Here is a 24,295-nt window from a genome sequence, read left to right on the forward strand (position 1 = left end):
AAGTGGCTGGGGAGAGGGAAGTCTGGGTCTCCCTGCTTAGGCTGCTGCCCCCGCGACCCGACCCCGGATAAGCGGAAGAGAATGGATGGATGGATGGATGGATGGATGGATGGATGGATGGATGGATGGATGGATGGATGTACGACATGACAGCAGTAGATTCTATTTTAAAAGGTGCCATCAGAAAAATGTCTGAATACCAGTATTACTATTACTACAGTACTACTTTCTACAACTGTTTCTAAAAAGTTACGTTTTACTTGGAAGTTGCTGTTGTTGTCATTAGGACATCTAAATGTTGTTTTACAAGTTTCTAAATAACCACTAAGATGTGTTTTTGTTGTTGTTGTTGTTTTTTGCCCAAGTCAGACTAAAGATCAAAAATAAGCTCATGTCTATTAAAAGGAAAAAGGCTTCAGGTATTTTGAGATTTGACTCGTATGTGCAAGGAATTGAAGTCAATCTGTCCTGCTAGTTATGGTAAGGTAGAAGAGATCTTTCATTCCCTGATCAAAGTCATCTTTTTTTTTAAAATAAGCTTTGTGATTTATCATGCATAAATTTCTGGTTAGTATAAAACCAAAAACAAACGACCAAAAACGTTTGAGAAATTATATCATTAGGAAAATAATAACACACGTATTGCAGTACAAGCTTCATTTATTGTATCATATGGTAAATAATGCTTTTTTTTCTATGTCCTATTCATTCTGGTTCTGCTAAAATAACAAACAAAATAAATTACAAACAAAATAAAGTCTCTATATTCAAATTGAGCCATGATACTGCATAGCTTTGTAAATGAAAAACTTCCTTTTACTGTTTTACAGATTTCTTTTTTGCGCTTTAACCACTGGTGTTGCATTCAAGGGCTAGAACTAAATAATCTTAAATACATATAGTGTCTTTTTGTTTTTGTTTATTTGGGTTTGATATTCAGTTTATAAAACTGTTTATGTACAGTATGTATCAGTTTGACATGCTGGTCACAGACAACAGGCAGAGATTTTTTATTATTTCTGCAGATTGAGGTAATTCTCTCCACATTGCTGTGCCGCTGCAGCATTTCGACCTGAGCTTCTGTGTGGCCAGTAGAGAGAGACGGGAGCAGCAAACCCATGACTGCACATATCCAGGCAGTGCTATTCTTGTGCTCAAACAGACTGAGATGCGTGTGAGAAAAGCAAAGTGGGAAAACTTTTCCACCTGAGCAACTATTTTGCACTTTAAAACAATCCAATAAAGCATCTAGATTATGAGTTGTGAATTATCACTGAATGTCCAAAGAGTAAACAGGCTCAGTTTTACGAAGCTCCGTCCAAGAAATGCCTTAAAAAGTTAAGTTTGCTACGACTTAACTGGCCTTTCTCATTTGTTTAACTTTAATTAGAGTTATTTTTTCAATACTACAAAAAGGAAAAGCTTACCTGCAGGAATTCACGAACATTTGAGCCCAGCACACGCAGTATGGTGTCATATCCTGACTCTTGGCAAAATTCAAAAAACATCTTTCCAAACATCTGCAAGATTTCTCCTGCATTGACCTCTGAAATACAGAAGATAAAGAGGGAAAGCACTTACAAATATCTCACCACGTGATCTGATCGATACTGCAATGTTGCCATCTTTCAGTGGCGTATTAATTTTCATTTTTAGGAACGGAAAACTACACTGTCACTTACTGAGGACTTTACTCGCAGCAGCAACCAGGTCGTAGGTTTTGGCATCTTCATATATGATTCTGACAAGAAACTGACCCTCAATATCAAGCTGAGCCTCCCTCCTGCAAACAGAGAAACACTGTTACTCCTGTTACCGCAGCAGCAAACACTGGCTCAGACAAATAATGGCTTTGATTTAAAAAAATTAGTTATTTTTTAATAACACAGTTCCTTATTTTTATATGACTTCCTTTTAAATAAATTTTGAAACCCAGAGCAACTCAGCAGCAGCAGCGTAAGGCTGTCTTTCGTGCCAGTCAGTGTGCTGTCTTGATTTGTGTTACAGCAGAAATTAAAGGTTTCTGCACAGCTTTGAAGTGGTTATGCGGCTTCAAACCTTCACTGTTGAACATGCAGGGATTAATCAGGTTTAGATCTACTGCAGGTACCTTGGCAAGCACGGACCGCATTGCTTATTACCGTGCAACGAAACATTTGTCAGAAAACCAAATGAGGCCCAGACTGATAATGTTTAGCTAAAAAAAAAAAAACTGTAATGATTTGCGGCTCTGACCAGCAGCCACTGTTCTATCAGAATGTGATGCAGCTGTGAAAACATGCCGAGCCTTGAAATGTTTCACAAAGAAAACAAGAATTCGGTTCTACATCAATCACTTCCTGGTGAAAAAAAGAAGAGATGAAACCTTGTAAATTGAGCATTAAATAACAATGAGTTACATTTGGAAACATAATATATAACCTTTCACTGCAGGATTGTTGGGATTTTTTTTTTTTCCTGTAGTGGCTGAATAATGACCACTTTGAAAACATTTACATAAAGCAGCTGCCGTCTGCAGTTTCCCTCTCTTTCTTTTTTAGGACAGGTCGAGTCGAGGTCAGTTAGCGCTACGGATGATAAATAAACTTCGCTTGAGCCTAAAATGTCAACATGCTGAAACACACAACCACATCAAATCCATTACAATGAGGAATGGAAGTCTTCAACATAAACGTACAGAAACACTGAATGTGTTGTCCACGTACTAAAATAAACTCAGCTGGTTGGCAAAATGCACTTGGGCTACAGATGTCCAAAGAGGGCCGTCTGAAATACAATCAAGTACTTTTTAGGATCGTGAAAAGGAGGATGAGCTAATTTATAGGCTGTATGTGTTCAACTAAATCAGTGGTTCTCAGACTTTTCAGCTTTTAACCCACAAGATAAATGTTGCAGACACTTGTGACCCCAACCGTTGCTATGTGAAGTATACGATCATTGCTAATAAACCATTTTACGAAGAGCCTCATCGACCGCTACGTTACTTTTTATTTATTTATGACTTCTGCTTTTATCCTCTGTGTGACAGCTAAAGCTAAATATGCTATTACGAATCATTTTTAAAGTTAATCTGATGATGACTTCCTGAAGACCCCAGGCTTGACGCTTCATGACCGACACTGGGGTCCCAACCCAGCTTTGAGAAACACTGAATTAAAATGTGCAATTTGCAGCAACCTTGAGCTGTTGATCAGTGAATTAAACATGTACAAGTCTGCCAATAAGAAAGTGTTCCTGTAATTATCCATGCGGACATCGTCAGCAGTGTAATTTTACTTATAAAACTCGTACTTTTAACCATCCTTATACAGGAATATATATATATATATATATATATATATATATATACACATAAAATTCTGTTCTACCACTAGTGTTATTACATGCTAAAATGCCATTGTGACCCGGTATGTGTTGGAAAAAACTACTCAATTACTTAAGACTCACATGTCAGAATACTGAAACCATGGAACATATAATCTGTGTTTCACAAAAAAAAAAAAAGAAAGAAACAACCTCTCTTTTTAGGTACATTGGAACTGAAACTGTGAAACATTTGCATAAAGCGGGTGATCTAAATTAGTTACACCTTAAATAAGCTTTTTTTGAATACACACTTTAAACATTTTATTTAGAAAAAGCTTAAATGAGGAGCTCGATATTAAATCTTTTTTTCACAGATTCCTTTCCTGTCATATATTTCTTATTTTCTGAATACATTGAAGGCCCAGATTTTGTTTTTTATTACATTTTTTTCCAAGCTTTTCTGGTGGATTACAGTTATTACATTTTGTGGAGTTTCTTGTCTTACGTACAGACAGAGTGTGCTTCTTTGAAATAGTTATTTCAGTTATTTATATCCCAATCCTTTAGACAGATTCCTGGTTATTGGAGACACAACATTAATGCATTGCACATTTTGTTAGAATAGCCTGTGAAACACTATGTTCCACTGTAATGACCCATAGAAAGTCCAATCCAGATTTGCTGATCTTTAAATGGATTTTATTACTACTTTTAATTGAGTTAGGCACCTTTGTCCTGTTTTTATGTCTTAGCTTGCTTTTACAAGTACAAGGCCATTTTTAAAATACGTTTGTAGCAGCTGGATCTCAGAGTTTGGCTGTAAGGTTGAAAGAGATGGAGGTGCATCTTTAATTAGTCCGTTCCAGCTGTGAAAACCTGACCCTGCGCTACTGGTGGGCCTGTCACCCGAGTGGCCACACAAGCCATGAGACCAACAAGACTACACACATCCAGAACTCACTTGATGTCTTCCCACACTTCAGGTCCGTAGTTCCTTAAAACCAGGAGCTCCAAGGCGTGATTCACGAAACCATACTGTGAAAATATAGAGAAAAAACGAGCAGCGACAACATTATTTCTCCCAAACATACGGTTTTCATAACATATATATAGGCCTTTTCTTTTCTTATTTTCTGTCGTCAGGAAACAAACGCAGGCATCCACCTGTTAAAGCAATAACATTTTAAATGTGCAAATTAATTTCGGCTAGTATCCCCGGTAAGAAACTGCTCTCTCTCTTTTCTCCCAACAGGAAATGTCAAAACGCGGAGCGCAGGACCTTCTATTGTTATGAACGTTCGTAATAAAAATAAATAAATAACACATAAACGCTTTAAAGCTTCGTGTACGTACCATGGCGACGGCTGCTTTTCTTCGTCTTTATTTTGCGATAAAAACAGCTAAATCGGGCAAATCCTTCATCGTTTGGTACAGATGCTGTGCGTCTCGGAGTCCATCCCAACTGTTTCGACAGGCACGTTACCGACGTCAGATGTGGCCAATAGCAGAGCGGGAACGAGGTTGCGTCACCGGCCAGCGGCCAATGAGAGCGAAGCTACGGTTGTCCTAGTGATGCTTGTCAACCTGTGATTCCCGCTGATTGGAGCTAAATTGCTACCAGATTATATACCTGTTTTTCTCATTCCTAAATAACATACTACACATAATACTACACTACACATACTACACAACATACACATTTTTATATATATTGTAATACTTTATCCACAGCAATTAAAACTGAGTACAGACAGTACCATAAACCAAAAAATATCCTTCATGCTACACACTGAAAAGCAGTCATTTAGGTCTGTTCATAACAATATTTATTGCACTTTGATTACATTACAATAATGATTAAAGCACATCATTATGAGTGATAGTAAGACATTCAGTGAAGTCTTGCTGTGCCATATTCCTTCTGTAGCCTATATGAAGGAGGTGTAGTACAACTAATGTAATAAATATGGTGTAGGCGTGTAGAGGAGGAAAAGTAAAAATGGACAAACACAACTTATTATGTAACTTAAATTATTTGTGACAAAAAAAAACACACCTTTGAACAAATGCCTCCGGTTTTCCGCTTGTGGAAGAAACTTTAATCAGAAAATATTGTGAGCGATTTTAAAATTAAACTTCATTTACGTTGACTACTAGGATATACTAATGATAAAAAACAACAACTATAAACAGACCTTTTCACTTGTTGGCACATCTATGATTTCCCATAAGGCACCTGAATCTGCTCTGCATTGATATCATTGATTAAAGTTGAATTCCACACCTTAGAGTAGACTTTTTTATTTGTTTGTTTGCTTTGATTTATTTTTTATTTTTTTATTTTTTGTATTTATTTTGATTGCTGTTCTACCATCAGGGAAAAGGTGCTTCAGCAGTTCTGAGTATGCATAAATTTACACATCATTACAGAGCACTATCTGTTTAGCTACGTCACATCCAAAATGTATTTTTATAACAAATATAACTATGTCATATAACAAAAATACAGTAACAATCTCACTGTGTAAGACAATTTTACTTACTCTGAAAAAATTTGTGTTTTTTTATTATTATTATTATTTTCATTGTTTTTTGGCAACAATTACTGTGTTTTCATGTATTTTGCACCTCTTTGTTAAAAAAAACAAAACAGTCCCAAAGTCTTTCCTTGACAGTCTGCATCTCTGCGGTGGAAGCGACAAGTGAAAGCACAAAGATATTAAATTGCAGAGATGACTCATTTTGGAAGAAAATGAAGCGAGTTTCTCTCTACCACAACTGTACAAATAGATAATAATACAGAGACGACACGTCTGACAACAAACTGACATCTTTGTAATCAAGCAGCTGCTGCGAGAGTTCTGACAATGAAACAACCCCAATCAAATCACAGAATGTATTTCAGTGGCACTGGAATTCTTTGACATTTCTTTTCTCGTATTTAACACTTTCTTGACTCCTGGAAGTTTGGCTTCATATCTTAGTCAGTTTTGAAGTTTTGAAGGCCGACTCCAAAAAGTAACAAACACCAGGGATGTCTTCTGGGAAGTTGGGCGGAAGCTCCTGTCTGCTCCTGGGAACAAAGACAAACTCTGGGCGACCTCTCAGCAACCTGGGACAAAGAACGAACGAATAAAACGTGACTCTGAAAACAATGTAGCAAATTATTTGACACAAGAGAAGACACAGTTCCCCTCTAAAACGCTATGTTTCCTGTCAAGAGCACTTAGATCCACCCCCCCACCACCACCCTGCTTCTTGTACAACAACCTCTTAGAAACAGAATTGTTTTTAGCTTTTTAAAGACAGTTGTGATTACTATGATGATGACATGGTCACCTGTGGGTTGTAGGGCTGATGTTGATTTTTCTCGGTTGGCTGCAAGACTCAAACTTGTTCGCCAATGTAACGTTGTTCCCAAAAAGGCAGTAACGCGGCATCTTGACTCCAACTACGCCAGCCAACACTGACCCACTGTGGAGGCCGATACGCATCTGGAAAATTAAGAAAATAAATTAATTTTTACCTAACTAATGCTTTTTGTGGTGTATTTACAAAACAGGCATTTTATATATATATATATATATATATATATATATATATATATATATATATATATATATATATATATATATATATATATATATATATATATAAACTTTATATATATATATATATATATAAACTTTATATATATATATATATATATATATATATATACTGTATGTGAATGTTATGTTAAGATTTTGTAGAACTTGCTCTACCTTTTTAGAAAGATCTTCCCAAACTGTGTACAAGTACAAAATTACAATAAAATAATGCATATCACCTGCCACCTTGCATGTCAAAGTTGTAGACAAAGACTTCACTTGATCTGTTACTATTTGAGGTATGTGATGGGGGTGTCTTTCAGCTACTACCACACAAAATTGTAGCTTAATATCTGTAAAGATGAGTGAGTTATAGCCATTTTGGAGTTTGCAAAGGTCAGGTAGCTGTGGTGGCCATCTTGAATCGGGGTCATGTACATCCGATGATTACTTTCTGAAATTCTTGATTAAAATTAGATATTTTAAAATCCATGAGGTATTTATAGGCATAGACACACAGGTACACAAACACACACATACACAATTACATGATCGCCTGCCATTTCATGGCAATGAAAAATAATAAAAATGCTAGATCCTACATTTTTCTAAATACAGAGGATTTTAAACTGCAACACTGAATGGAAACAACTATTTGAATCTCTCAGCCACAGTTAATAACTTCATGACATCCAGCTGAACTCAAACCGATGTTCGAATCAGAGCTCTGGGGAGCTGTAATAAAGATCTGATTGGATGTTTGGGGTCATGTCCTTGCAAAAGAACAAGGCTGGGATCAATCAGGCACGTCCGCAATTGTTCAGAATCTTAAAAGTTGAAGGCTCTAGATCTCTTTTTAAAAGTCCTCTATGCTTATTTTTCAGTTTTTCATTAGATAAAGCCGGCATGAAAAAGAAAAAAAGGTTTTTGGTATTTCAAGTGGGATTCAGGGAGGCTCATAGCAACCAGCAGAGAAACGTCCTTGATGGTATTTAAAAGGCTTTTTTTTTTTTAATGTAGCCTGGGAAGCAGAGGATTGTGAGAACTTTTTCTTTTATTTAGTCAAACAGATTTCCAAAAGGTCTTGTCTGTCCCAGGCCAGCCACAAATGTTTATTTATATTGAGGTGGCTTGATAGAGTGGGGCTGCAGAGAGGAGCACTATTGATGCACGTTGTTCACACATTTGGTCGCTGTGATTGATTGTGACGAGTTCAATTATGTCCAGAGGCGTCCTGGTCTGTGCTTGTTAGAAACCACACTGAAACTGAGAGACTGCAACTTATAAATCTGTTTACTGTTCAAGGCTCCTAAAGATATTTAATGTGACTTTTTCCAGGCAGAAATATGGACACAATAATGATATTCAGTCCACGCTGGAATCTTTATCAGCTAGGGTACCATCTGTAGGACACTAACCCATCACAGTGCCAAAACCAGGCACATAATCATATACACTCGTATAAATAACCACACATAGTCCTATTTGACTCCAGTATGGGTTTTAATGGTTATAATTGGTTATAATGCAAGCGGTCCTCAAACAGAGGCCAAATGTGTCAACATTACATATTTTATTAATCACCTATTTTATAAAATATCTCTTATTTAAAGGTTGAATTCTATTCTGCGCTTTTCCTTTACTTTTTAGCCTTACGTTTTGCACGTTTTCAAGGAGGGTCTCACAGTCCTTTTTGACATGTATTGTTGAAGGGGTGGTGAAAGTGTTAGGCTTTCTTACTTTTAAATGAAGACTCTTAAGCATAATTATTTTCTTCATTAAAAATGTGTCACAACAACTACTGCAATATGTATTTTAAACTCTTCCTTAACAAGCATTAAAAAATATATCATATCCCAAGGTCTGTTGCAAGTTAGACGGCTAACTTACACAACATATAACGGCGTATTAATGTGGTGTCTGCTTATGTAAAGGCATACTAGGCACAACTGATGGCATATGGGTTTTTTAAGCAGTGTCAATTTTCGTACCAGTGTATTTTAACGACCATCCCTTGAGATTTTGATTTAAGTGGATAGCTTGGATCTTTTGAATAAAGCTCTGCTGTAAGGTTATTAACAATTATTATCTTACACTTCTTTGATTGACCTCAGTTTGAAGTAAAAAAGAGTTTAGTGTGGAAGAACTGATGAGCTAACAGTAAGTCTGGGCGAGGCCAAGACGAAAGTGGATTAACTCCAGTCTCAAAAATGTTAGAACTCTTGATGCAAATGTTGTTTTATAAATCTTTACATTGCTGTCAGTTAGACATTACACACTTACTCCTGCAGAAATATTATTATATTCCTGTTGGAAGTGCTACAGCTAGCTGTTTCTGCCATTTGTACTGGTAAATAACCACCAAATTCTATGCGAACAACCATGTAACGTGAGATCATTTGAAGAGCTTTGGACAACAGGAAATAAATTAATTGTTCACAACTTTTGCATAGAATGATACTGCAAAAGATTTGAATTAGGGGGTCCGTAGGGCCAACACTAGGAAAGGAGATTTGGCCCCAAAAACTGACAGTGTTACACAAATACAGGGGTTAGACAATGAAACTGAAACACCTGGAACATCCCTTTCAGACAGCTTCCTCTTGCATCCACAGTTAATCCTGTTGGATGTGGTTTGTCCTTCTTGGTGGTATACTGACATTATCCTGGATACCGTGGCTCTTGATGCAACACAAAGACTTGCTGTTTTGGTCACAGATGCACCAGCAAGACGTGCTCTGGTATGTCACCTATAATGTTGTGTTCATTGCAATATTTTGAGCAAAACTGTGCTCTTACCCTGCTAATTGAACCTTCATACTCTGCTCTTACTGGTGCAATGTGCAATTAATGAAGATTGGCCACCAGTCTGGTCCAATTTAGCCATAAAACCTTCCACACTAAACTGGCAGGTGTTTCAGTTTCATTGTCCAACCCCTGTATATTGTAGTGTCTTGTCCTGCCTGTAATCATTTGTGCTTTAGTGACAGAATGACTTTTTTTTTTTTTAAACTCTTGACGTGAAAACTCCTACATTTCTAGAAGCTGCATAATCAGATTTAATAAGTATGATTACAGTGATTGGTGCTCGACCCTCACCTGTATTGGTTCCCCAGTTGGCGTCATGCATTCGTCTGAAAGCTCCATCATCTTTATAGCCATGAGTGCAATTTGGACAGCGTGGGTCTCACTCTCCTTGTGCAAACCACCAGCTACACAATAGGCATCACCAATCGTCTCCACCTGAATAGAGTGGAAGACCATTAATTTATTTCGACACTGGCGACTCAGACTGAATAAAGGCTCGGCTAGCTTTTCTGTGGTCTTTCAAACACAAAGTCAGAGCAACTAGAGTCACACGTTAAGTTTTAGCATTTCTCTTATTCACCCAAAAGTCTTAAATTAGATCTGTGACATGAAGACAGTGAAGCTTAAACACAATGACAAATGTCAAGTGGACATTCATCAAAATCCCTTCAATTTCACCTTGAGTCAGAGACAAAAATTAAACATAGGCACACGCACAAACTTAAACATCATTTGTATTAAGTCAAAGTCTTCACAAGTTAAAAAGTTTAGTTTTGTTTTGTTTTTTTGTTGTTTTTCCTCCTTTTTTGTGTAAATCTGGACTGGAAAGCACTTAACTGAGTGACTGAGACAGAGTGAAACTATTTTTAGGATCATCCATTTGGAGTGGAAACAGGGTCCTGAAAAAACTTTTTACGAGACATTTGACAAACATGCTTCTCTTACTGTTATGCTTTTGTGACGCTTTGATTACATTATCCAACCTCCCTGCAGATTAGCAGCCTTTAGCAGAAGATAGCAGGCGGAGCTATAGTCACAGTGTGACTTTTCATCATAAGACGGCATCCTTTGTTGAAAAGGATCTAACACATTTTTGCTCTCATCAAAATGGAAATCTCTCTGCTTATATATTTTTTTTAAATAGACATAAATTGTTACTTTTGAAATATAAGTTATTAAAATTTATGTTTTGTGATTTTCTTAAGGTTTAAAAAGATAGCAATATTAACACAACAATTTGAAACAAAAATACCTAGTTTTGTAAGTTTTGTATAAACATTTTTACTCTTGTTGTTGGAAAAGAAATCAGGAAAATGACCTATGCTTAAAAGTTACAAAATCATTTTGCTATCAATGACCCTTGAAGCACAAAAGGAAGGATGCTGATTGCCCTAAGGATCCATCACTGCCTGATGCTCTGAATAACTTTAATGCCCGCTTCGAGTCATGTAATTCTTTTCACTGCATCGAGTTTGCCATCTCACCAGGGGAGCTGCACTTTAATGTTTGCAACTGACTTCAGGAGGACCCTGCAGACGATTAACCCATGAAAAGAAAATGAGCCAGACAACATGAGGGTGAGCTGAGGTTCTGACAGACATTTTTTAACATCTCTCTGTCCCAAGCTATGGTGCCTGTCTATTTGAAAACATCCACTATTTTATAAGTCCCAAAACATTCAGCTGCAAAAGAAATGAATGGCTATCATCCAGTGGCTCTCACCTTGATTGTTGTGAAATGTCTGGAACGGCTGGTTTTGGCTCACATCAAGGACTCAGTTGACACCACTGTGGACCCTCAGCAATATGCTTTCAGGAAGAACCCGTCTATGTCTGAAGCAGTGTCAGCTGTCATCCACCCTGCTCTCACTCACCTGGAGGCCTGGGAGTCATGTGTCAAACTGCTCTTTCTGTCTTTCAGTCCTTCATTTAACACCATCCTCCCACACACACCAGTCAACAAACTGCTGTTGCTGGGACTGAAACCATCAATGTGCAACTGAGCTGTGGACTTCTTGACAGGCTGACCACAGTGTCTCATCCTCTAGCATTGTTCTACACAATCACTCCCCACATGGATGTATCCAGAGGCCCCTTCGGTACCCTTTATTTACACAAGGTTGTGAAGTTTGCAGATGACGCTGCTGGTGTTAGACTGATTTCCAACAATGATGAGTCTATGTATATGAGAGAGGTAGAGGAGCTTGATGATTCACGGAAGGCAAACCCTGATGCAAAATGTGTGCATCAATGTGAGAAAAAGTAAAAGAGATGGTGGTGGACCTCAGGAGGAGAGCTTACACCTCTCCTCCCCTCATCACGGGAGGATAAACCAGGTGAAAAAATCCAAAAACTAAGGCCTGCACATGTTCAGTGACTTCACATGGGCCACAAACACAGCTAGCGTAGTATCTCACGGGCTGGGAATAGATTGGGACTAGCATTCATGAGGGAGTCTCCAGAATGTTTTGCAACCTGTCCTGGGTTCTCAATTTCCTTGAGTGAGACGCAGATGTATGAGGCCCTGTTGCTTGAGTTTTGAACATGTTCAAAAAATTTGTGTCACAACGTTTCTCTCAAAAATGTCAAAGAGTTGACACAGGCCTCTCCAACCCTTTTAAAACCCACCTGAATTGTGTCCTAGTTGTCTACAACTCATCTCAAGTCCTGGATCTGTATTTTGATATGCAGTATGTATGTACAGGAACTCTCCTTGGACAGAAAACATCCGAGGCAAATGTCCAGGTCTAAAAACCACACTGATGAAAATCATAATTATTGAAAAACTGGTCCAATTCTGCCTCTTTTCATTTCAAAAGTGTACTACAGCAGATTAAATCATAAATGTGGGGGCAGCCTCCAAGGTGGGTACAAAGTGAGCTGAGGTGGGTGTGATGTGGGCAAGGTGGACAACAAAATAATGTGCACAGCCAATAATACAATATTGCAAGCTGTGCACCTAAATATAGACTGTGATTTTCAAAAGCAGGCCGTGAAAAAACAGTCTCACAGCTTGCCAGTCAATTATTCACAAACATTCCAAATTCACTGAGACCCCAAAAAGAAAATAGCATATTTTCTTGCAATTTTCCTGCAATTCTGACGCACCAACTAGTCTCTCAACAGACACAGCCCAGTGAGATACCACCTTAAGAAGATTTACCAATGACTGTATTTTATGAGGTCACTGAAGCATGCTGGGCTTGGTGCTGCTGTGCTGACTTCCTTTTACCGGTGTGTGGTGAAGTGTCCTGACATTTTTCATAACAGTCTGGTGTGGAAGCAGCTCTGAGGGTGACAAGAAGGTGCTGCAAAGATTGATTAGATCAGGTCAAAAACGGACAAGCAGCAGCCTCTCTTCACTAGGCAACATTTACACAATTAGATGCAGAACAAGAGGAAAGAGCGTTAAAATGGACCACACCCATCCAGCTTATGAGCTTTTCACTCCCCTCCCCTCAGGCAGAAGTTTGATCTGCCTCAAAGCCTGGACATCAAGGCTGAAGAACAGCTTCTTCCCCGAGGCCGTGAGACTCATGATCTTGGTCCCTTAAGCTGCCCTCTGGAGTTTGCTTTTTATTAATGGAATTTTAGGTTATTTATTTATTCTCTGTTTTATTTATTTTAGACTGGTCTGAGGAACACATTTTGTTCTCCCATGCCTCAGACTTCATGAATGATAAATAAATCTGATTCTGAAAAACCAAGAGTGAAATTGCAAAGAATCTCCAGACACGATCACAATCGTTTGAAGTGTATTTTAAAAATATTAGGAAACGTGAAATAACGCCAAGCTTGCTTGCCAAGTAAAAGCAAATCCATACTTCTAAACGGTCTGTTAATGTAATCAAACTGCATAAATGTCAAATGTCAGCTTTTTAGTTTGAATTTCTTGTGAGTTTTGAACACAGTAGTTGTCTAAGGTTAAAATCCAAGCACACAAATTTGTTAAAGTGAAACACACACAGTTCAAGAAAAAAAGTGTATCCTCATTGACTGAGCCTACCTTGTAAACATCAAGCTCTCCACACTGGTGGTCGAACCTGGTGTACAGCTCGTTGAGCATGGTGATCACTTGCATCGGTGTGCAGACTGAACAAACAGCCGTGAAGCCCACTATGTCAGAGAAGAGCATCGTAACCTGCTCGAACTTCTTGGCCTGGACTGTTTCCCCCTGCCACAGCTGCTGGGCCACGGTGCCTGGGAAGATACAGAAAAGGAGGTCCACCGTCTTCTGCTTCTCGTCCTCCAGCGCTTGGTGAGCCTGCTCTAACGCCGCTTTGGCTTTCCCCAGCCGCTTCTTCAAACCGTCCTGGGCTTTGGCCTGTTCACCAACCAGTACCACATCCCGCAGTGCATTATGAATGGGGATGTCTGACAGGTAGAGGCCACGGCCCGTCAGCTCCTCCAGCTTGTCCACGCATGGCGACCCCAGGAATAAGATGGCATTTGACTCCGAGACATAAATCATCTGACCTTTAAGGTCCATGAGCTAAAAGAAAAACAAAAAAAATGGTTAGAGGAAATCAATAGGTTTAATCAGAGGTGTATTCATCTTGGAATTCAATTAAGATACAGTTAAGATAACCACCTCTGTTAAATTCTCTGCTAATTTCTTTTAAGGCAAGATGTAGACAAAAGAGAGATTAATTGCTTTTCCTAATGCCATCTAAAAACCTCAAAATATATAGCATATATAATAAAAGGTTGCTGTCAGACACATGAAGAGATATAAAAGTTTGATAAAAATGAACATACGTTTGTCATTTTGATTAATGAAGCTGCAGCTGTGTGCAGGTGTCAGCCAAATTCAAAAGGTTTATTCATATTCCAGTTTACAAAGTCCTAATGCACATAAAAAAATTTATTAGCCACACAGCAGCATGGCTCAGACAAAATGTCATTGATTGGTCATTAAGTCCACAAATCTGTTCTAGACACCGCAGCTATTGGATGGATTGTTGTTATTTATGATCCAGACATCAACAATGGACATTAATGGTGTTTAGGTGATAAATTTTGCAGTCCATTGGTGACTTTTTGCCCTTAAACAACATGGCACTTAGACATGGGGTGCAATACGGCCATATTTTTTCCTTTAAATTTAATCTTGACATAAATATATTTGGAAGCTCAAGTGCCTTGTTCCATAATTTGATCGATGACCTTTGAAAGGTCATTTCCATCAAACAGCAGCATGAATACGATTAACATGGGTTAGTTTCTTAACAAAAGAGACCTAGCAATAGGTCAGTAACAATTCATAACTTTTATGTCAGTTTTTAGAAAATTTAATGTTGATAAATGACAGATTAAAATTATGTACAATCTCATGCAATATTGCAATATGTTGCATGATTTGTTAGAGCGTGGACTATGTGTTGTGAATGACTGTCAGCTACAGTCACACCAAATTTTATCTCAAAAACATCTGCAATCTCCCGTTGCCTTTGGCTGCAGGTGATAAGAATCATAAACTACTGTATGACTGTGAAATTTAACAATGTACTTCTATTATGTTTATAAGTTATATAAAACTTATTTAAGATTAAATTTAAAAAATCTTGCTGTAATTAGAAAACTGCATTAGCATTTTTTATTTATTTCACACTGACACCATCCAGTAATCAGTTCTTAGATTTGTTTGCATCTGACTGGTCCCCAAATGATCATTTTAACCAAAATAATTAGCTATTTTTGTTTGAGTCTCTTTGTGTGGCGGTAAACTCTGTGGTGCAGCTAAACTGCAACATAATTCCTGTTTATCGCGTCCCTTCCACTGACAGTGCAGTCATGTTTTTGCACGGGGGACTGTCAGTAGCACATTATTGACTCCAGATGGAAGACGTCTGCTCACTCACCCACTCACTGATTTCTTACCTGTTTTACACCACTGTCACGTTTACTCATTGATGCTTTTTTTTTTTCAAATGCTTCCTGCCAGGGTGACTGATATCTGTGTGCTCTCACAGAAATAGCATGCTCTGCGTTTCATGGTTAAAATGGTTTGACATTTGCTTCTGATCTCCACTGGGGGTATAATGTTGATCTCTACCTCGGGCCAAGTGTGCTCAAGTACAACCCTAATAGGCTTGACTGCTTGTAAACAACAGCTCAATTTTTCTCCTTCTAACTCACTCCGTTTGATACCAACAGAATCGTGAGAGAACCTTTTCTGCCTCATTAGCCACTAATGACCACTTTTTAAAGTTTTGTTGGGTTTTTTTCCACAGATTTCTCTACATACCTTCCCTGTGTTATCTGTGCTGGAGACTCCGTGTTTGATCCGAATGATAAACTGAGTATTTAACATGGTCAGAATACCCTGAAAGGTGCATTTGATCTGTGGGGAGACAATGGAGAAGTGTTCCTGGAAGGTAGAGGACCGCCTCTGTCCATCCTTCCTAGTGAGTCTCTTCCTGAGCCCGTGTCCTATTTGTACCAGAACCAGGTCCTGGTCGAGGATCAGATGGAAAGGGAAGATGGTGGAGAAGAGAGAGGTAGGGAGGGTCCCAGCAGAGGTAGCCCGCAGGGGACTGGGGCTGAGAGTTTTGGCCTCTTTAACCACAACTGTGTAGAGAAGACTAGGCTGAGGGCTGGACTGCAGGATGCTGTCTTTGGTGTTGAGGGGATCCTTCAACACCTCCACAGAGGTGTGGTACAACAGGCGGGCAGCAGCTTTGATGACGCCTGGGAAGAAGAGCTCAGTGGTGGGGTCGGGGTTGAAGAAGTAGACAGTAAGCAGACCCGGATCCTTGTCTAAGCACAGCACCGACGGTTCGTTTACACAACTCTCCCCGTCCGGGTTGGGCTGCACGCTGCTCTGCTTCAACAAGACATTGAAACTGTTGAGGAAGTCATGCAGAGCTCCCCCCACCACATTCAAAATGTGCCCGTCCTCCGCATAACACATATTGAAGATCTCCTCGCCAAGGGCAACTTTCAGAGCGTCCATCTGGATTCCTGTCAGATACATGAGAGGGGTGGGGCAATTAAAGATTTGAGCCAGGGCTTTAAAAAGCCTGCTGCATGTAAATGAGCAATCAATATTGAATTTGCCATTACCTGTTTTGGTCGAGTAGCTGTGCATCATCTCCATTAAATGTTCTGGTTCGGCTCTGCAGGTCTGGTTGTGAGAACAACAAACGGCTGGACTGGAAAGTTAAAAAATCTCAAATTCAGACACATGAAGCACAGCTCAGGGGAGCAGACACCAGATTCAAACTGAAAAGACAATCATACAGATCTTTTTATATTTGTATATATGTGAATGAAAAATATGGCCACTGCAATTTTCCAGAAACTACATGTTTATTTTAAATAAGTCTAGAATTACATGGTATTCTCAAGGGTGTTTAAAGTGAGAAAAAAGAGTTACAGATGCAGATAAATTTGTTGGTCCCCTTAGAGTTCATTGAAACAACAAAAAGTGATTCAGTTGAAAGCAACTGTTGAATGTATATCTGCTTGCCTTTAGCATGTGATAGTGTAAAGAAAAAAAAATTGTGGAAAGCAATGATTTGTTGCTTATTTTATAAAGGTACACTAAAATAGTAGACAGATTTGTTGGTACCCTTAAAGAGACTATTAATCTTTGTAATATAGTAATGTTTCAACGTAAGGGTTTGATCTTAGTTAGTATCAAAGCTGCCTTCAAGCTATTCATCAGCCTTTCAGGTAATTTAAGGAGAACAAACATGCCACAGGATAGTTTGGTATCATTGTGTGCACCACAGCACACAACAGCTGTCTGAGGAGCTCAGAAATGAGATTATATGGATCCATGTTAAAGGCAAAGACTACAGGACCATCTCCAAGCAGCTTCAAGTTTCTGGGACCACAGCTGCCAATATTATTAAAAAAGTATAAGTTCATGGGACTGTAGCCACCCTCCCAAGATGTGAACGCAAGAGGAAATGCAACCCCAGGTTCATCAGGTAACAGTGCCAATGGTAGTAAAAGAAACCATTCAAAACCATTCAAGACAAGCTCCAAGGTCTAAATGCCCACCATTCGTTGCATTTTGAATCATAATGGGGAACCAGGGAGGGCTTTATTATAGACAGACAAACAAAAGAAATCCAGAGTGTTTCTGTCAAAACACTTGTTGAACCACAAAATTTCTGGAACTTGTGAGGCAAAACTTGAGCTTTTTGGCTTCAGTCACATCAGGGTTTTGTTTTTTTGTTGTTTTTTTGTGTGTGTGTTTTTATTTATGATTTTTTGGGTTATTGTGGAAGGGTACCAGCAAATGTATCTAAGTCTGTACGTGCAGCTGGCAGATGCCAGTGAAAATACAAAATGTGAAGATGCCTCACAAACACTACAGCTTCTGAATTGAGACATACACTGTGGTGAAAATTCACTTAGTCTCAAATTTAATTTGTTTGTATTTTTTTCCACAGGGCCAATGTATTCAGTAAATGATCTTTTTTCACTATTTATGCAATTCCTCAGAAGGAATCAGTTAAAAAATATATCAAATTATCTGTGTGTCTGATATGAGAAAGTCTAGAACATAATATATGTCTAATATTTCAGCAAATTTACTTTATTTTTTGCCCCTTTTCTTCTCTCCTGGTCTCAATAGCAGCTTCAGTTTGTGTCCTACCTCATTATTGTTGTTGTCCTCATTAGTATCAGTGTGGTTTTGAGAGTGACAGGAGGAATTAGTGAAGTATTGTTCAACAGAAAGGCCAAATGACCTGCAGCCTCTTAGCATAATTATTACAGAGAGAAAGACAAGCACGATAGGACTTGATGTGTTTCAGTAGGTTCTGCTCTTTTTTATTATTATTATTTATTTGTTCCTGGGTGTTTTGTGGGAGCTGGGATAGTTTATTAAAGGAAAAAGATTACCTCTGAGAGTCCCTGCTGTGATCTGCTGGTGTCATCATTCGTTGGAGGGCAGCGTGCAGCCTTTGAAACTGTATCATAAAGTGTTCAAAAGGTCATCATGTGAGGTTGGAAAACATCAACTAGAGGTTAGATTTGAATAAATCAGGATGGCGGGATTTTTATTATTATTACCCCTATAAATAGACATTGTGTCTGTGCGTTTTGGGGGCAGAAATGCGCAAAACATAAACGCTTGAGAGCTCGCTGCACCCCCTTAGTGCATGCTGCTGCAGAATAAGAACCTGCGTGGACAAGCTCACCTCTGGGCACGCCAATTTTCGGATGCTGTCTCCAAGTGTGTGCAGGTTAACTTTGCCCCTGCCCGCTCTCTGTCGAGGCGCATCCTCGCTCGCCTTGCCGTGCACGTCCCTGGAAATTGGGATCGGGAGGGAATCCGCAGCGTCCGCGGAGCGCTCCTCCGCCGCGTCTCCCAGCTCGCTGTTCGTGCCGCCGCCGCCGCTGGAGAACGGACACTCTCCGGAGAGCTTCAGCTCCTTCAGCTTGGCGCAGAACATCCTCGCGGCTGTGAGCGATCTCCTCCTCCTCTCTCTCTCTCTCTCTCTCTCTCTTTTTCTTCTTCTTCTTCTTCTTTTTCCTCCTCTTCTCTTATTATCTCATTTCAGAGGGAGCCAGATGTGGCGGAGCAGCTGGGAGGAGAAATCCGAGCATCTCTTGGTCTCATCCAGGAGATGCCTTCGTCCTCCGCTGGACGCGCTGCTTCAGAGGATCCTCGCCAGAGCCGGAGAGCTCAGTGTTCAGTGAAAAGCTGCATGGACAACTGATGGCTGGGAACCATCATTAGCAGAAAACCAATGAGACGCCGGAGAAAAACGAGCAGAAGGCCAATCCATGCGCAATAGGGGCTGGTGTGGGCTTTCTGAAGGACCTATCAGCCAAGAGAAATCAGTTCCAAGCCACTGCTCGCATGCAAGAGATTTTTTTTTTACCCCTCCAAGATTATCGTTTGAATTGAAAGCCATCATGTGAAACCAGTAACCTCATATAAGTCTATAAACCTGCAGAGCTTATGCAGCTGTGGCATTTTTATATTTTACAGCAAAATGTTCTTGTTTCTGCATGACTGTGTTCACGTTTTGTCTGACAGCCATTGGAAGAACTGGAATTCTTGTTATTATTTTTAATGTTATTATGCTGTGCCAGATGCAGCTGTAAGATGACAAGGAGTGTTCTTAAAGGGGTGAATGAACACTTCATTGCACAACCACTGTAAAAAAAAAAAAAAAAAGAAGAACCCTGCGAAAAATTGTTTGTATTTGGTTTTATGGGTAGAAAATCTCACACATTGTCTGCAATGATCACAGCTTATGGGGCCAACAAACAATAAAAATTCACCTGAACTCTGATGTCTGCTTGAGATTTTAACCATTAATCATTTGGCAGGGCAAGAGTTTTAAGTTGCGTGCTTTTTGCTTGGAAAAACAAAATGCAATATGGCTAAATTCACATTTGATCCTTTTTTACAAATTCATCTCATTGTAATGGTACCTAGCAAAACATTGTTTCTGGAATACTTAACTAAATGAGCTATTGCTTCTGTTATGACTACCAGATGGACCCTAATCATAACAGTAGACAATCTTTTTTGTTTGTTTGTTTGTTTTAAAAAAAAGCTCAACAGGTGCACCTGATGTGCACATGTTTTTATTTCTGCCAGACTGTGTATAAAAGATGGACACAATCAGCAAATACTAGACTTAAAGTTGATGTGGAAGCTCCTTAAGATGGAATAACTCTGATCTAGTTGCTAGCTAAAAAAAAAAAAAAAACTGAAGTTCTCTTCTCATTTACAAAGCATCATATTCTCAGTTTTTTTTTTTTTTTTTTTGTAATTTAAAAAAAGCAATCTTTACTTATAACATATTAATGTTAACCATAGACTATTTCTTATCAGCTTCTGGAAAATAATTATATAATTTTATATTTAAACACATGCTTTTCCTTAAAAATTATATCAGATTTTAAGGGGGTTTTTCAGCTTCATCTTTATGTCCAAATATGGTATTTACTTTAAAACTGCAGTTCCCAAACCAAACAGTGATGCCACATTCTGTCCGACAGTGTTTTATGTTCATCTTACACTCTGCATGTGTTGCTTATAAAATAAAAGACCCAAACTGAAGCGAAGAAAAAGAGCAGAGCAATACTGACTGAAACAATAACCCACAAAAAAAAAAAAAAAAAACATGTCTCTTTAGATACTTACTTTGATGCTCTTGGCACTTCTTTTTACAAATATACTGTATAATTCACATCCTCCTCCAGTGTTGCCCACAGATAGGCACATTTTGGTTGGGTATCTTGGAAGTAAGGCTACAGTTTAGCTTCTACCTGCATTTAAACACCTCACAAGCAGGCTGAACATGTGACAAATACTGATCCATCTTCTTAAGCAAAAAGAGTTTATTCTTGGCTCCCACAAAATATAACAACAGCTTTGAATTAGACCCCACAAAAAAATAAGTGGCAAAATGTTCCTGACGTTGCTGTTTTGCAAACCTCATTTTAAGACTTACAATTTTTACTGGAATTTCGCTCCTGTTGGTGTCTAATGTTATACTGTATTTTTCTTTTATTTGGTTGCATCGACCTGTCACATTGTTTGGTTTAAAATTATATCTTTTTAAAAAAATAAAAAGTTGAGAAAGAAACTTTATTTCATTTTTAGAAAGTAGCTGAAATCTAATACCAAATAGAATCACCTTTATTCTCACCATTTAGCTTGTACAAAACTGGGAGAGCCTTTCCAGTTGTGTACATCTCAAGTTAGTTTAAAAAAAAACCTAAATGAACACTAAAGGATAACATAAGTTAAAATTAGTTACAAATAAAAAGGTTGGAGTTCAGAGTTTTTGTGACCCAGAGCTAAAAACGGTACTGTACATTTATAGAGATCAAACTGGGGTCCAATCTTGGATTGCAGAAGAGAAACATCACAGCCAGCATAATAAGCACATTAGTTATTATGTCTCAGAGAAGACTGTGTGAGTTCATTCCTATCAAAAAGTCAAGGGAACAAAACATTTGTGTAATTAGAGACTGTTAAGATAACAAATCTGTAAGTTTTAGATAAGTTAAGTGAACAATAATAATCCTCCAGGATCATTATTAAGCTGAAATACTGCTTGGTGGCCTTGTTTGGCCTGAAAGGAGCCTTTTCTCCTTCCAAGATTTTGTCAGTTTCCCACAAGCGAAAAATATCCCCAGTTTTCATCAGGATCAAATGCGAAGATGGAGCTGAAAAACTTGGTGGTCTTTTTGTAAGAAGATAAATCTTATTCACTTAAACAACGCAGAGTGAGATCTGGAAAAGTGAAGTGAATTTCCATTTCACATCTGTCTAATCAAAGCTATGAATCAACAAGCAGATTAAAGCCTAATAACGATGAAAAAGTAACACTGGTGGTTTATTGAATTTGTTTTTTGATAGTCTTTCAGGTTTATTGCAACAAGCAGCACAACAGTGCTCATCTAACTAACCCATGCTGAATTAGAAGTAAACAGCTAAAACACTGTCTTGGCAACAATCAAAAAGCTGGATTTGTTGAGCTTTTCAGTGAGATATGGACTGATTCTGGCAAATAGACTCACTGTGGATGGAGTTTTAGTTGTAGAACATGTAGCACATTTAAATTGAGCAGAGTGTCAATTAAAGACAGACTAAATGGAGATAAAATCAACCATGTGGGGAAACATCAGCCCATGGTCCAGAAGCTCCTGTCAGAGATATTGATTATTAGTTATTTTCAACTGCTTTCAAACTAAAATTAAAAAGGTATTCCACCGTGAGCAAAACTTTACACTCAAGCAGCAAAACACCAGCCCAGATTTGCACAACTTAAAGCACATTATCAGCTTTTTGTAAAACCCTAAACACATTTATCTGCTTCACACACAGAAATGTGTCATAACGTCTCTTCTTTGCCATTTCAGAGCACTGAGTTTTCAAATGACCACTCCTACTAACCAACTGGTTAAACATGTGCTTAACTGAAAACACCAATCACAGATAAGCACTATGTTGATGCAGCAGCTTTGCATGAATAGATTCACATATGGAGGTGCAGAACTAAGAAAACTGGAATACTTTTTGTTCTGATTTCATGTTCACTATTTTACGAAGCAAATGAAATCTTTTTCATCAGTCTGCAGCGTTGGTCTTGTATAGTGCTGCTTGGTTAAATAATTTTTCTACTTTCTTTGTTAATGTCATTTAAATGAATGATGAAGAAAGGAAAAGTGCCAAAAGTGTTTAAAGTTTAGCGTATCGGTGTGTAAATGGTTAAAAAATAAAAACAAATTTTTGAACAACGTATGTTTAATATGTCAACTAAATACAGTTTTTATAAATTAGGGTCTAATTTTTACCAAAATGTTTTATTTTGCAAAAATTCTGTGCTGTTCTGCTAATCGGGTGTGAGACTGTGCTAATTGTGTGAAGTGTTTTGGAAAAACGGGAGCTCTGTAGTGATTTTTTTTTTGTCGGTGATGCTTTGCACACTCTGTTACCATGTGGACTGTGTGTTGTGAAAGACTCTCAGCTAACACATTAAATTTTAGCTCATCATCTGTAAAACCGACCGAGGTACAGCCATTTTTGAGTTGGCTAAAGTCGATTAGCTGTGGTAGACATTTTGAATTAGGACGACTCCAAAAGTTAATCAGTTGTAGATGTACATCCAGTAACTACTTTCTGAGAGTTTCATTAAAATCTGTCCAGTAGTTCATGAGATATTTTGCTGACAGACAGACACATGCAAACACACACACAAAGACACAATTACATCATTACCCATCTTTCTTTGGCATTAAACTTTAGGCCATAACTGGTTTGACTGCTTTTTTTTACCTCTTCTTCTTTTTAATTAAATTTACAAAACTGAAAAAAATAAAATCCCCCATCTTTTCGTTTTTTGTTTTGCCAATATTAAGTACTAGTGCAAATTAATGGGATGAATAAATCAAATTAAAGTAATTTAAAGATGAGTCTGAAATAAAATCCAAACGCCTCCCACTGGCAATGCACAAGCGGATTTATTTAAAAGCAGCTGCTGATGGAGACCAGATCATTCACCGAGCACCTGTTTATTTATTTTTTATTTATTTTCATGTTTGCACTTGATGCATGATGACTCATTTCAGCAAATTTAATAGGAAGATTAAAGCTGGGAAGAAAGAAAAATCATCCTAATGCTTTAATATACAGTATCTTCAGATTCACGTTTTACTTCCTCTACGTGATGAACACTCTCGACACTTCCTCCACCAGTGCTCTCCATCAGGCAAATTCATGCAAATGAGTCACTGATTTGCATTTAGCTCTGGAAGGCCCAACGGGGAACAGGAGAGGGATGTTTCAAGGCGCATCCTGGAGTCTGTCCTCTGGTCTGACTGGCCCATCTGCCTTGACAGTGATGGCAGCAGCTGCTGCTGCTGCTGCTGCCTCTCGCCACAGGACCCAAAAGAGACAACAGCAGCATGGACAAAGACATTTGTCGTGAGTATACACACACAACATCCACAACTCTGGGCCAAGATTGGGGCAGCAAAGCAAATATCAGAAAAGAAACGTCTGAGAGAAGGACAAACTTTTTATGTGTCTGAGAAGTGCTGTTGGGCTGATTTTACCCCTGTTCTCAGATAATGTCCTTTATATCACTCACCATCGAAAGCTGA

At 38.5% G+C, this 24,295-nt stretch overlaps 2 protein-coding genes across 2 annotated transcripts in view; both read right to left on the reverse strand.

Annotated features, from left to right (window-relative positions):
- gucy1b1 (guanylate cyclase 1 soluble subunit beta 1) overlaps window positions 1-4,779 on the reverse strand; it is a 25,733-nt gene extending 20,954 nt beyond the window's left edge. Inside the window, exons 1-4 of the mRNA XM_017409422.1 lie at window positions 4,660-4,779; window positions 4,268-4,341; window positions 1,683-1,783; window positions 1,428-1,546 (exon numbers count right to left, since the gene is read on the reverse strand). Coding sequence (XP_017264911.1) covers window positions 1,428-1,546; window positions 1,683-1,783; window positions 4,268-4,341; window positions 4,660-4,662 — 297 coding nt within the window. The 5' untranslated portion in view covers window positions 4,663-4,779. The remainder of the gene's footprint in view (window positions 1-1,427; window positions 1,547-1,682; window positions 1,784-4,267; window positions 4,342-4,659) is intronic.
- A 319-nt stretch (window positions 4,780-5,098) lies between these two features.
- On the reverse strand, window positions 5,099-19,533 carry gucy1a1 (guanylate cyclase 1 soluble subunit alpha 1). Its single transcript, XM_017441072.3, has 8 exons — window positions 18,862-19,533; window positions 18,563-18,630; window positions 16,769-16,857; window positions 15,951-16,666; window positions 13,710-14,195; window positions 9,996-10,139; window positions 6,646-6,800; window positions 5,099-6,418 (listed from the first exon to the last, which is right to left on the reverse strand). Exons 1-8 carry the CDS (start codon window positions 19,114-19,116, stop codon window positions 6,280-6,282), a joined length of 2,052 nt encoding a protein of 683 aa, XP_017296561.1. The 5' UTR covers window positions 19,117-19,533; the 3' UTR covers window positions 5,099-6,279.
- Window positions 19,534-24,295: the final 4,762 nt, after the last annotated feature.

This window comes from Kryptolebias marmoratus, linkage group LG3 (assembly GCF_001649575.2).
Source record: "Kryptolebias marmoratus isolate JLee-2015 linkage group LG3, ASM164957v2, whole genome shotgun sequence".
In the NCBI taxonomy this organism is placed as follows: domain Eukaryota; kingdom Metazoa; phylum Chordata; class Actinopteri; order Cyprinodontiformes; family Rivulidae; genus Kryptolebias; species Kryptolebias marmoratus.

What these genes read in the sequence shown, in the direction of transcription:
- gucy1a1 (XM_017441072.3), bottom strand. Translation starts at nt 19,116, where the DNA reads ATGTTCTGCGCCAAGCTGAAGGAGCTGAAGCTCTCCGGAGAGTGTCCG. An exon ending in CAGCTACTCGACCAAAACAG is followed by an intron (nt 16,667 to 16,768) that starts GTAATGGCAAAT and finishes TGTATCTGACAG; the next exon opens with GAATCCAGATGGACGCTCTG. An exon ending in ATCAGCCCTACAACCCACAG is followed by an intron (nt 6,419 to 6,645) that starts GTGACCATGTCA and finishes TCTTTGTCCCAG; the next exon opens with GTTGCTGAGAGGTCGCCCAG.